General features: G+C 40.5%; 1 protein-coding gene across 1 annotated transcript; it reads left to right on the forward strand.

Annotated features, from left to right (window-relative positions):
- The first annotated feature begins 2,992 nt into the window (after positions 1-2,992).
- LOC117376163 (chondroitin sulfate N-acetylgalactosaminyltransferase 1-like) lies at positions 2,993-13,818 on the forward strand. The gene is made up of 10 exons (XM_033972570.2): positions 2,993-3,190; positions 5,414-5,931; positions 6,391-6,491; positions 7,440-7,618; positions 9,540-9,756; positions 10,426-10,527; positions 11,034-11,215; positions 12,023-12,117; positions 12,207-12,288; positions 13,377-13,818. Exons 2-10 carry the CDS (start codon positions 5,545-5,547, stop codon positions 13,712-13,714), a joined length of 1,683 nt encoding a protein of 560 aa, XP_033828461.2. The 5' UTR covers positions 2,993-3,190; positions 5,414-5,544; the 3' UTR covers positions 13,715-13,818.
- Positions 13,819-14,432: the final 614 nt, after the last annotated feature.

The raw sequence follows: 14,432 nt of genomic DNA on the forward strand, positions 1-14,432 counted from the left end.
GAGAGAGAGAAGGGAGGGAGGGAGAGAGAAAGGGGGGAGAACGCAAGAGAGAGCGGGGGAGAAGCTGATAAGGAAGAAAGAGAAAGAGAGAGGGGGGACCCAGCTCATAAGGAAGAGAGGGAGAGAGAGAGAGAGCAAGAGAACCAACTGATAAAGAAGAAAAACAGAGAGAGAGGAGGGAGAGAGGGAGGTGAAAGCAGAGTGTGGCTAGAGGAATAGACTCAATAAGGCAAGTGCAGGGTTCAAGTTTGGACAAAGAAATTGTTTTGGATATTTTTGGATTCATAATGTTTTGACTTGAAGAAGAAGAAGAAGAAGAAGAAGAAGAAGAATGTCTGGATCAAGTTAAAGATGGGCTGAAATGAAGGTGAGTGAATGGTCAGATCCATCTCTAAGCTTCATTATGTCTGATTTAAGAATTCAGTTTCATACAGTTCCTTGTTACATTTTAATGTTTTTGTTCTAACATCTCTGGATTGTTTACATCAGTGATGGAGAAAGTACTCAGTTTTGTTACTTAAGTAAAGAACAGATAGCAAAGCAAAATTACTAAAGTAAAAATAAAAGTATTACATGAATAAACCTATTTGAATAAAGGTATAAAAGTAAAATTAAACAGCAAAAGTATTTCATGCACATTTTGAGGTGTTATGAAAGTTCAAATGTAGTGATTTTGATGAAGATTTGTTCTCAATTTTGTTCAACAGAAACAATTGAATCGATAATGTTTTAATATATGTTTTTATTTGTATATTTTTGTTGTGTTCAAATATGAACATGTTAAAAAAACTAAGCCTTTTCAGCAGGTCTCAGACAATAACAAAAGTCTTGTTCAAAATGTAGAGGAGTAGAAAGTACAGATACTGTTGTCAAATGTAGTGAAGTAAAAGTAAAAAGTATCCACTGTAAAATGTACTTATGTAAAGTACAGATACCCAAAATGTATATAACTTTTACTACAAAATAAAGTAGTTGTGGAAGTGAGAAGCATAATATTACTAAAATAAGTACTTCAAGAGTGATCCCACAACAGTTTTTCTGTATATCCAAAAAAAATTATAGTGCAGTATTCCAAAACGTTGCTACAAACCAAGCTCTGTGTGAAACATGAGCTGCTTTTCTGTTACAATTTCTCTTACAGTTTTGAAGTTAGATAATGTTATCTGTGTTTTTCCGTCTTTGCACAGTCCAGATCTTGGTAGAGTCCAGACATTTGCAGAGTCCAGACCTTCACTCCAGACTCCAGAACATTCATAATATTTTTTAAGGGTCTGTAAAAATCATTTTATCTCTTCATCTGTGTGTGTTTTAAAGTGCTGTGGTCTGAGCGTCGCCCTCTTCCTCCTGTGTGAACTTATGTAAATGTGATGACCAGGATCCTCCCTGTCTCAAACACACACACATATTGGATTTATATGCTTTTTGGGGACATTACATAGACGTACATTACCTTCTTGGATCCTAGTCTTTACCACGGTCACTACATTTCTAACCTTGACCTAAATCCTAACTTTAAAGGAGCACTATGTGTAACCTTTCTGTTGGGGACCCGCTACCTGTTTGGTAAATGGAAGATGGGCTCATTTTTATGTAGTGCTTTTCCACCTTCAAGGCACTTTACAGAAAGGAAACACTCACCCATTCACACATCAGTGTACACAGACACTGGGGGCAAAGTGGGTTAAGTGTCTTGCCCAAGGACACAATGACAGTGTTCATCTCTGGGAGCTGGAATTGCACCGTCAACCTGCCAGTGTTTATATCAAGAGTGAGATTCGAATCACCAACCATCAGATCAGTGAACACATACTCTACCAACTGAGCCACAGTCATTCCATGGAGATGTTATTGCTTTGCCTGGAATGTTCCACAGCATGGCATTAAACTCATCTGCAATTACAGTTTTTATGGCTCAAAAATACTTTGAAAACCATGAATTCTTATTGTGAGCTGGGTCGCCTTTCCACAGATATGAGCTGTAATCAGGTTAATGCCATACTGTGGAACATTCCAGGCAAAGCACTAACATCTCCATAGAGACAAGGAGGTGATGGACCCTCCACCAGAAAGTTACATAGTGCAGCTTTAACCTATTTTAACTCATATCTTAAATTCAATTGTTGATCTTATGATAAATATGTGAGTCATAAGGACCAGATTTTTGACCCATTTATCCGAGCAACCATCTGCCCGTCTTTAGATCGTCCTACAGAGCCAAATATTTAGAGAATATCCCACTTTTTTTGCTGACGCCACATGAATTTTTAAAATGAGAGAATTATATTTTTGCAAAGAACTCTGTGGAAGACATTTTTTATGTTTTGGCTTCAGGCTTGTAGTATATCAGCCCGTATTGCTTTTCCAGTCTCTCTTTGCATTACGACTGCTAAAAATTCAAAATAATTTGGAGTTATTGTAGTTATTATCTATGTGGGGCGACAGTGGCACAGAGTGTTTGCCCGCTGATCTGAAGGTTGCCAGTTCAAATCCTGCTCTCCACTGACCCACAGGTTGGTGCGATTCCAGCTCCCAGATGAATGCTGTAGTTGTGTGTTTGGGCAAGACACTTAACCCTCTTCACCCCCAGTGTCGACATACACTGGTGTATGAATGTGTGTGTGAATGTGTTGGGTGGTTCCTTAATGTAAAGCATTTTGAGTTCCTTGAAGATGGAAGAGCGCTATATAAAAATATGACTATTTACCATTTATGTGCTGAGTCCTGAGTCTACCCCTCCGTGTCCTCCATTTGCAAATCCCTTCTTTTTCTACAATCTGTGTTGGTCACACATGAACCCTAAATAAATTAATTGAGTGTATACAGATTTTCGTCCCCACAGTGTGATACATAACTGTTTACACACTCTCTCATATTGGGCTTGGGTGGACCTGGAAACATAAGCAGTTCTTTCATGAGATCGGCTCGTACCTGTTCCATAAAGACCCATCTGTGCCGTGGATAAACTGTTAGCGTCCTACACGTCCACACACACAAACAGTACTACGCTTGTTCCTGACACTTCCCAGCGAACGCGGCGTGGCACCTGAGTGAATTTAAGGTCAACTTTTCCAACTTCTCTGCAGTTTTCTCACAAGTCGATCCCGGTTATGGCAGCATGAACGCAGGCACGGGCAGAGGAGTGAGACCTGGGACAAGGCCGTGAGGAGACATGAAGGGTAGATCTGAAAAGGTTTGGAGAGCTTGGCATATTTTTAGCTTTCGTCCCATATGTTTGCACGGGACGTGTAATTCACCTTGAAAAAACATGTGCAAAGAGGAAAGGGGAGAAAAAAGCTTTAAAGGTGTCCTATGTAACTTTATTGCTTGCTGGTTTCCATAGCGATGTTATTGCTTTGTCTGTGTGTTTTACAATGTAGCTTTAAATGTATGAAAACAAACAGGTGACACCATCAGGCCAATTTAGAATTTATGCGCAATAATTGAATAAACGCAAATAGTTTTAATGCCATACTGAGGAACATTTCAGATAAAGCAATGACATCACAAAGAGAGTGAACCCTCTACTTAAAATATTACATAGTGTGGTTTTAAAGTGCCAATGTTATGCTGTTTTCTGATCTATGTTATACTGTTGTTTCCTCATCACAAACAGACCTGGAGTTGTTGTTTCATTCACACAAACTCTGCATATTTAGACTGAAAACACTCTGTTCCACCTTGTAATGTTCTGTGGTAATACAGGAAGTGCTCCACTGTGTTTTTAAACTTCATACATCTGCACTAGAGTCATTTGGATGAATTTCACCTTTGGAATTGCAAATCTCTACTGAACTAAAGGTAAAAGGAGCTGTTAACTTGAAAACTACCGTTTCACGACATCACAAGGTGGAACAGAGCATTTTGAGCTTTAGAGATGATAAAGGGTTAATCAAACATGTGTGAATGAAAGAAAAACACAACACCTGGTCTGTTTTCGAGGAGGTAACAACATTATAACATGGCTTAAACCTCACAAGAGTCAAGTTTGTGCAAGATAGAACCTGTAAATAGGAAGAACATAATGAGTCAGATATTTTGCATAGTTTTTAATGAGCGGCTCTCAGTTTATTGCACATGTTTTTGCTTTTGGGGGATGATTAGACTTTTCTTGGCCAAAACTACAGAGCCTCCCCTTCACAAAGAGCCCAGCTGTCTGTCTGAGCTCCAAACGGGTCAAACACAAACACAGTTTGAATTGGGGAATCGTCAGGCGTTTTGGTGAAAGTAGGTCAGAACTGTAAAGGGTTTTAATGATCAAACAACAATTAGGAAGCCATTTAAAACAAATGCACTGCCCTGCAAGAATCATAGCCTGTATATATAAATGGGCATAGCTAACCTGCTAGCTGCATTACAAATAGGAAGTGATCATGGGCGCGGTTCTGGCTCCATCGACTCTGGCTCCACTTCACTTTACATTAGAAAACCGTCGCCCCTCTCTCTGTAACTGCTGCTGTCAGACTCATCATTTTGGTCTGAAAATGTTAACCCGCTGTCTGTAACTCAAGATATGAACATTAATAACAGACAAATCAGGCCCTTTCATTCCCAGAGGTCGCTTCCGCTAGCATTTGCGACTGGTTTAATTGACAAGGTTGATAAATGCCCACTCCCTGCTAAACCAGCGGTGGTGGAGGGAAGGGGGGACGTTGCCTTCAGCAGCCTCGCTCCAGATTGGCTCTTTGGTTGCTATGATACTCGTGATCGGAATTCCCAATATGGAACTTGGCTCCAAATTCTCCCCTATAACTGCTGCCTCAATGAGTTTCATTTTTAGTGGAGCTGAACGCTATGGGTGGCGTCACACTCACTTGTCCATTTCTTTGTACAGTCTATGGCTATCAAATTGTAATGGTTTGCTTCACTACCCAGGTTACCTCTCAAACTGTTAAACTTCGGAACATTCTGCATGGAGATAAATGGTAAATGGACACATTTTTATGTAGCGCTTTTCCACATTCAAGACCACTCACAGATTTACACACACATTCATACACCAGTGTACACACACACTGGGGGTGAAGTGGCTTAAGTGTCTTGCCCAAGGACACAACAGCAGCATTCATTTGTCGGAGCTGGAATCACACCATGAACCTGTGGGTCAATGGATTCGACCACTCAACCACTGACGTTTATGTTGAGAGTGGGTTCGAATCAGCAACCTTTAGTGGACAAACACTAAGCAACTGAGCTACATAGACATGTTCTTTACCAAACTGTGAAATATTATAGACAAAGGAACAACATTTCCATGGAAACAAGCAAAAGGAGGCCAGTAGGGTTTGTGGAGATGCAAGCCCGCTCATAGTAAGGATGCTCACAGTTTTTCAGTGCTATAAAAACATCCATAAAAAAGTGATATAATATGACTATATTATGTTATAATAACTCCTTGTCCTGTCTCTCATTTTAGGATCTCTTTTGGAGGACAAAAACTCCACCGCTAACTATTCTGGATTTCAATTTAGTAATTCTATGCTAACGCTATGACCACCTCACTGAACGTGGATACCATTTTGTTCAGCAAACATGTTTTGACTGATAATGCAGACCCGGACACATAAACCAATTATGTTTAAACGTTGGTTGTTGGCTTTGGTGGCCCGGGTCGGCCTCGGTGTTTTGGCCTTCGGATGCTGTCTCGCTCTGGCGTATTTTCTGGCGTGTAAACCTGCCAGCACTCGCCACTCCTCCTTGTGGTCGGGCGGGAATACTGCATCCAAAGAGCGCTACCTGGCTCTTCTCCAGGAGAGGGAGGATTCTCACAGACATTATGTGAACAGCCTGAACAAGCAGATCTCTGAACTGAAGGGGGCGCTAGAGGAAAGGACACAGCAGCTAAAGGAGTCTTTAGAGAAGGCTAAAGCCAAAGGGATTCTACCGCTGGGGTTGGAGAGTTTGAAGAAACGGCCTGTGCAGATTGACCTGAAGGTAAGAAGAGAATGTGACAGAATATGGCTTTATATTGCGACATTTAGTCTGCTGTATTAATATTGTTGCTAAGAGACGGGCGGATCAATACCCAGTGGTAGATGAAAGAAAAATAAATAAATAAAAATAAAAGTATCACATAAAAAATCTAAATAAGTAAAAGTATTAAATATCTGTTCAAAAATGTACTTAAAGAGCAAAAAGTAAAAGTATTTAGCTTTTGGCTAGCTATGTCCTTTTATATATACAGTCTGTTCCCAGCTCTACATATAGCTGATGTGAGGTGACCTAAAAGAGGTGAGACAGGGGCTGTTTCCCATTTCTGTTTTCTTGTCTCCTTAACTCCTCCTTTCCTGAGCTGTCAAAGAGCAATTTTTACAACTGAATAAAGGAGGAGTCAAGGAAGCAAGGAAACAGAATTGGGATGCAGCTGGAGCAGTGACATGTGTTCTTCTGCAGGAGTTTTTCCGCTCTCAGCTGAACCAAGCTGAGGTCATCAGTGGGGTCAAAGTGTCCAGTGAACACACAGTCATCCCCTACGACGCCTTCACACTGCAGAGGTGAGGGACTCTGTCTGTTCTTATAGCTGTTCCACCATTTTGACTTAAAACTGTGGGGTTTAGAGTGTTTGCCCGTTAAAGGTCCTATATTACACAAACTTGACTCTCGTGAGGTTTAAGTTATGTTATAATACAGTTAAAAACAAAACATACCTGGAGTTGTGTTTTATTTCATTTGCACATGTTTGAGTGATCCTTTATTATTAGTCTGTCTACATCTTCAAAGCTCAATGAAGTGAAGGTGTATGGAGTTTTAAAACACAGTAGGGCACTTCCTGTATTACCACATGACATCACAAGGTGGAACAGAGTGTTTTCAGTATGAGAGAAGAACTCAGTCTAAATGTGCACGGTTTGTGTGTTAAACATGTGTGAACTCTAGATATGTTTTTGATGAGGAAACAACATTATAACAGAAATCAGAAAATAGCGTAATATGGGCCCTTTAAACCTGAAATCAGCAATTCCATCCAAGCCCTGTCCAGTGCATACTGTTGTTGTGTCCTTGGGCACGACATTTCACCCACTTAATGTTTGAATGTAGTGTGTGAATGGTTATGCTGATGGTGGAGATTGACAGCCTTGCTCCAGATTTATCTCAATGTGGGGAGTGATTTAAACATGACGAGGTGCTTTGAGAGACATCGCAAAATTATAAAAAGCAACTAATACAAGGACTTATTATCATTAAAGGTCCTATATTACACAAAATTGGCTTTTTTTTAACCATGATATAATACTGGTACCTCCTCAAAAACACACCTGCAGTTGTTTATTGTTTGATTCACACATGTTTGAGTAACACTTTATGGTTAGTCTATCTTTATCTCCAAAGCTCAAAATGCTCTGTTCCTATTTCTGATGTCATGAAGTGGTAGTCCCACTGTGTCATGTGATCTGCTGAATTTTACATTCCAAATAAGTGATAAGATGTTGTTGTTTGTTCAGGGTGTACCAACTGGAGACCGGGCTCACCAAGCACCCAGAGGAGCGTCCTGTAAGGAGAGACAGACGGGATGAGCTGAACGGAGCCGTGGAGTCTGCTCTGCATGTGCTCAATGGACCTCAGCTGCACATGGACCCTAAGAGGAAGAAGACCACCTTCTCTCCAGCAGACTTTATACAGGGTACAGCAAATATAGAAGAACTAAATATATAAGAACTGGTTACAACACTTTCATTCATTTGAACTCATGTAGTATTTTGAATATTGATATGTATTGTGTCATCTGTCAATTGACGGACTCATATTACACTATTTTCTGATCTAGGTTCTAATGTTGTTTCCTCATCACAAACAGACCTGGAATTGTGTTTTTTTCCCACACATGTTTAACACACAGACCCTGCATATTTAGGCTTCTCTCAAACAGAAAACATATTTTGATGAACTAAAGTAAAAGGTAGCTGTTAACTTAAAAACTACCACATAATGACATCACAAAGTGGAACAAAGCATTCTTAGCTTTAGTGATGTAGACAGATAATATAGGATAACTCAAACATTTGTGAATGAAGCAAAACACAACTCCAGGAATATATAATTGAAACCAGAAGTTTACATACACTATATAAAATGACACTTTTTTGCCTTTAAACTGTATGACTTGGGTCAAATGTTTTGGATTTCCTTCCACAGGCTTTTCACAATAGTTGGCAGGAATTTTGGCCCATTCTTCCTGACAGAACTGGTGCAACTGAGCCAAGTTTGTAGACCGCCTTACTCGCACATGCCTGTTCAGGTCTGCCCATAAATTTTCAATATGACTGAAAACATTGACTTTGTTATCCTTAAGCCACTTTGTAACCAGTTTGGCAGTATGCTTCAGGTCATTGTCCATTTGGAAGACCCATTTGTCCCCAAGCTCTAACTTCCTGGATGATGTCTTGAGATGTTGCGTCAGTATTTTCACATCTATTTTGTGAAGTGCACCAGTCCTTCCTGCAGCAAAACAACTCCACAACATGATGCTGCCACCCCCGTATTTCACAGTGGGGATGGTGTTTTCAGATTTGCAAACTTCCCCCTTTTTCCTCCAAATATAAGGTTGCTCATTATAGCCAAAAGAGTTCTCTCTTACCAGCTTCAGCAGGATCTTGCTTTTGTTCTTGGGTTGATATGCACATTTCAGACCAAAGCACGGTTATCTCTGGGACACAGACCCCATGTCCTTCCTGAGCGGGATGGTGGCTGGACATTCCCATGGTGTTTTTACTTGCGTATAATTGTTTGAACAGTTGAACGTGGCACGTGCCTTCAAATACATCCACAGGTGTATCTCTAATTAACTCAAATGTTGTCAATAAACCAGCCACCAATAAACCAAACCACCACCAAAATCAGAAGCTTCCAAAGATATGACATCATCAAATATATATATATATATATATATATATATATATATATATATATATATATATATATATATATATATATATATATATATATATATATATATATATATATATATATATATATATATCCTTCATTATTCTGGCATTTAGCAAATACAAATAATTTTGATAATCCTAATTGACCTAAAACAGGAAAAGTTTAGTCTGATTTTATGTCAGACAGTGAGATAAAAAGTGTGTATGTCTTTATATATCATGTTTGTCAACTTCTGGTTTCAACTGTATTTTATATGCACTACATTACGTTTCCACTGGGTTTCCTCCACCTGTTACTTTAATTTATTTTTATGTTTTAGCCATAAACTGTATATATAAATGGAAATAGCTAAAATGCTAGCCGCCGTGTTCCAAATCGGAGTGAGCATGAGCGTGCTTCTGGCTCCAACGACTTTTCACTCTTTTACTCCACTTCTTTATACAGTCTATGACTGAAAAACGAGTTACAAAATGCACCTTTGAAAGTATGCATTTTAAAAATATTAACTTGGCTCAAAACAAAATACAATTTTTTATCAAAATGAAAGAATTAGGTGAAAAACACAGCATTTATTTAGAACCAACAGAGCTTTGAAGAAACAAAAACTTGTCTACCTCATGCAGCCTTGTATGACCTTTGTTGACTCCTTGTTCCAGGCCTGACCCGCACAGAGAGGGACCGGGGCACAGTCTATGACCTCATCTTTAAAGGGGACACGCCGCAGGAGTTCACAGAGCTGGTTCTGTTCAGGCCGTTTGGTCCCGTCCTCAAAGTCCGCAGTGACCGAGTGGACACGAGCCGCATCCTCGTCAACATCGTCGTCCCTCTGTCCAAGAGGCTGGACACCTTCAAACAGTTTATGAGCAACTTCAGGTGAAAGTCCTCACACATCTGCAAATATACACAAAGTAATGCGTTTGAGCTACTTCTGTTAAGTTTAAGGACAGAACATTTGTTGATTCTGCAGTGATCATTACTGGTCTCTTTAAAAGTGTAATATGTAACTTTTATGGTGAAGATTCTGCCACCTGCTTGTCTCCATGGAGATCTTATAGCTTTACCTGGAACTTTCTACATTTGCCGTTAAATGTATTTAATTATGTTTGTTTTTATTGAGTGTTTCATACATATCCCTGTTCCTGAAAACCTTCACTTTTCTCTTTTTGTAAGATTTTGTAGGATTTGGTGCATTTTTAGGTCAGGGTTCCCAAAGCCTCCTGGAAATTATGGAAAATCTGGAAAATACCTGTCATGTTTTCCAGCCAAAGAAAATGCATGGAAAATGAGAAAAAAAGGCCAAATATCCTGGAAAAAATCTGTTTTGTCCTTGAAAATATCACCACACTTTGCTTTGCTGGATGAGACTTTTGTTGACACCTATTAGAGCATTTTTTTTTTTTTTAAACCTCTTCTAAAATCCACCGACATGCAGGAAATTCCACATATTTTGTCCATCATATCTTGGAGGAGGACCCCCAAAATCCCTTTTTATTCTATGGGATAAAATGTCACCAAGAATCAATATTTTCTGCTTTGTTCCAGGCGGGTTTGTATTCAGCAGGACGGCCGTGTCCATCTCACTGTGGTCTACTTCGGACGGGACCAGATCCATCAGATTAAAGCCATCATCGACCAGACCACCAGGTGAGGACAGAGAACACCAGGTGAGGACAGAGAACACCAGGTGAGGACACAGAACACCAGGTGAAGACACAGACCACCAGGTGAGGACAGAGAACACCAGGTGAGGACACAGAACACCAGGTGAGGACAGAGAAAACCAGGTGAGGACAGAGAACACCAGGTGAGGACAGAGAACACCAGGTGAGGACACAGAACACCAGGTGAGGACACAGAACACCAGGTGAAGACACAGACCACCAGGTGAGGACGTAGACTGCCAGATGAAGATGTCGAACGCCAGTCAAAGGTTAGGACACGCCCTCTCAGTAAATATTTTTGTTTGCTTCTCGGCAGATCTGACTAGTAAATTGGCCTGCTTGTCTCCCTGGAAATAGATAATTTTAATGCCATACTGTAGAACTTTCTTGCCAAGATCATAAGATTTCCATGGAGACAAGCATTTTATTTTTTTACCCTCACTGCAAATTATATTACCTATCTGACTTTGTTATTCTTGTGGTTGTCAGGGAGACTCACTTCAGGAGTTTCACACTGATACTTTTGAATGAGGAGTTTTCTCGTGGGCGGGGCTTGGAGGTGGGTGCCCGGGCGTGGAGGCGGAGTCAGAATGTCCTGCTCTTCTTCTGTGACGTGGACATTCACTTCACCGCAGACTTCCTCACGTCCTGTCGCCTTAACACAGAACCAGGTGAGACAGTAAACATGGTGCTGAGATCTTTGGGTCTCCTAATACTGAGGTATATTCATAGACTGTATATATGTAAATGGACATAGCTCACCTTCTAGCTGCCATGTTACAAATAGGAAGTGATCATGGGCGCACTTCCGGCTCCATCAACTCTGGCTCCACTTCACTTTACACTGGAAAACTGTCGACCCTCTTTCTGTAACTGCTGCTGTCAGACTTGTCATTTTGGTCTTAAAGTATTCGTATTATTCATAATGTTCGCGTCATAGCAGCCAAAGAGCCAATCTGGAGCGAAGTTGAGGAACGTAACACCCCTTCCTGCCCTCACCCGCTGGTTTAGCAGGGGGACGGCGCTTAGCAACACTGTCGGTCAAACCTGTTCCTAACGCTAACAGGAACAACCTCGGGGAAAGAAGGCATCTGATTTGTCCGTTATTAATGTTCATATCTTGATTTATGGACACAATAGTAAAATAAAAATACCACCATCATGTAGAGTGGGTTAATACATTACAAAGACCAAAATGATGAGCCTGACAGCTTCAGTTACAGAGAGGGAGGTGGCAGTTTTCCAGTGTGTGAATTGGAGCCAGAATTGATAGAGCGGGAAGCGCCCACGATCACTTCCTATTTGGAAAGCAGGTTAGCTATGTCCATTTATATATACAGTCTATGCTCCACACCAATATAAACAGGGCTTAGTTGACTAATATCTGGACAGTTTGACCACTGCATTAGGAATTCGGCAATGGTACAAAATATTTCAGCAGTCTGATTAGACACATTACTCATTTAATATCCCTCCAGGTAAAAAAGTCTACTACCCCGTTCTCTTCAGCCAGTACAACCCAGCCATGATCTACAGCAACCAGACCCAGCCCCCTCCACTCTATCAGCAGCTGGTATGTAGCTCACGAAGCAAAGCCGGGCCGGGACAAGCTCATAAACAGGAAATAAAACCATGTGTTCTTGTTGTATTGTCTGTGTTTAGGTTATAGAGAAAGAGTCTGGCTTCTGGAGAGACTTTGGGTTTGGGATGACGTGCCAGTACAGGTCGGACTTCCTCAACATAGGTAACACCAACACTCAGATGTTCATAGATGACGTCATAGCATTTGGTTTGTAATCGTGATGGGACTTTTAGCTCCTTTGTTTGTTTACATTTAATTATATGACAGAAGCCAGTGTGAGAACTCATTTTATCTACAAACACGTCACAGAGAGGAATGATCCAAGACTCAGATGTGTTTAAAATGGTATAAATTTAGAGTGGGTGTGAGTGAGTGTTTACCCTTTAAAATTATGCAGAATCTAAAAATTATGAAGTACAATAATAAAAATACAGAAGTAACTACTGTATTCTTATGATGCTACATATGTTTTTTTATGCACAAATCTCCCACTCATGTCATCTGCTATGTAATGACTGACATACAAACAGTAAAGATTAGTTTTCTTAGAGATAGGGTGAGGAGCTCAGTCACTTGGGAGGAGCTCGGAGGAGAGCCGCTGCTCCTCCATGTGGAAAAGAGCAGCTGAGGTGGCTCGAGCATCTGTTCCGGATGCCTTCCTGGAGAGGTGTGTCCCACAAAGAGGAGGCCCAGAGGAATACTCAGGACACGCTGTCTCTCGGCTGGCCTGGAAACACTCAACAGAGAAAGATTTTATATGAGATTTTATAAAATAAAAACAGGGAATAAATTACCTGCTTTTCTGTTCTGAGGTGGAGGGAGCAAAGCTGGTCAACACATTAGCACTAAGACAAAAGTTGGAAGTTCAATCCCCTCTGTTGACATTACATACTGCCCTTGTGCCCTTAGGAAAGACATTATACTCATATTACCTGTATGAATTTATAATGGGCCACAAGCACAAAGTAAGTGATGAATATGTATTTTGATATTTATTATTTCTATTACTTTGCAATCGTCCAAACAGTGAATTTTAAAATAATCATGACTTTTGCATATTTTGGTTCTCCTGCTGTCCTGTGACCTGGCTCCGGATAAGCGGAAGAAAATGGATGGATGGATGGGTTCTCCTACTGTTACTGTACTTTGTGTTGCAACTCTGAAATTTCCTTATAGCGGAACAAATGAGGTTTCTCTTATCTCCTACTTTACCATCACAAGTAGCCATCTTCGGATTTGTGTCGTTACAGGAGGGTTTGACCGCAGGATCAAGGGCTGGGGGCTGGAGGACGTGCACTTGTATAGAAAGTACCTGCACAGTAAACTCATGGTGATCAGAGCGCCCTCCCGTGGCCTCTTCCACCTATGGCACGAGAAGACGTGTGCGGACGAGCTACCCCAGGACAAATACAAGATGTGTATGCAGACCAAAGCCATGAGCGAGGCGTCTCATGGCCAGCTGGGGGCGCTCTTATTCAGACAACAGATCGAGGCCCATTCAAAGCAGTCCCGGGTGCGCACCAAACTGACTGAGGGCGCGTTAGAGTTTCAAAGAGGCGCAAAAGCAATACAAATGAGGACGGAATGAGCAGCAGGAGTGAGATACTGTGAAATAAAACGAACTGCAATGTTGAATGTAGTTAACTTGTTATTCAATTATATTATATTTTATGACAATTAAATGGTATAGTGTTTAAGAGTTCTGTTTGTCTGCTTTTTGTATATAGAAGTTCCCCATACATTTGAATTTCCTGAAACAGGCTCCTTATAACAGAACAGACCTATTAAAATAACAAACCCACTCTTGTATCAGAATACCAACCACATGAGGTATGAAGAATTCCCCTCAAGGCAACTTGGAAAATACTGTATACAACCATATTTGGATAGCTACACATATATAACCTACTTACAGCCTTTCACAATCTTTCTACACAACACAGCCTGATCTCTGCTCTTTATTCAAGTTATAAGCTCCAGAAAAAGATCATATTTTGACGAAACAATCCTGGTTTCTGTCATTTTTTTTATTATAACTTGCTTGGCTGGTCATAAATGAATTAAAATAGTTACGTCAATCAGACCACACAGGGAAAACACAGATAATACCAGACCATTAATCTTTCTAAACAGTACATGTGTTCAGATTAGACACAATGTGGAAAATAGTACCATATATATAGGTTTATAGTATATGGACTGGTGGGTTCCAACCATAGACTTTACTATTCTTTGAGTCAACAGGCCTATATTGAAAACTAATTGGTCTAGTGGAGTAATGGTATACTAGAAGGTTCCATATGCCA

This window comes from Periophthalmus magnuspinnatus, chromosome 9, assembly GCF_009829125.3.
Source record: "Periophthalmus magnuspinnatus isolate fPerMag1 chromosome 9, fPerMag1.2.pri, whole genome shotgun sequence".
Classification (NCBI taxonomy): Eukaryota; Metazoa; Chordata; class Actinopteri; order Gobiiformes; family Gobiidae; genus Periophthalmus; species Periophthalmus magnuspinnatus.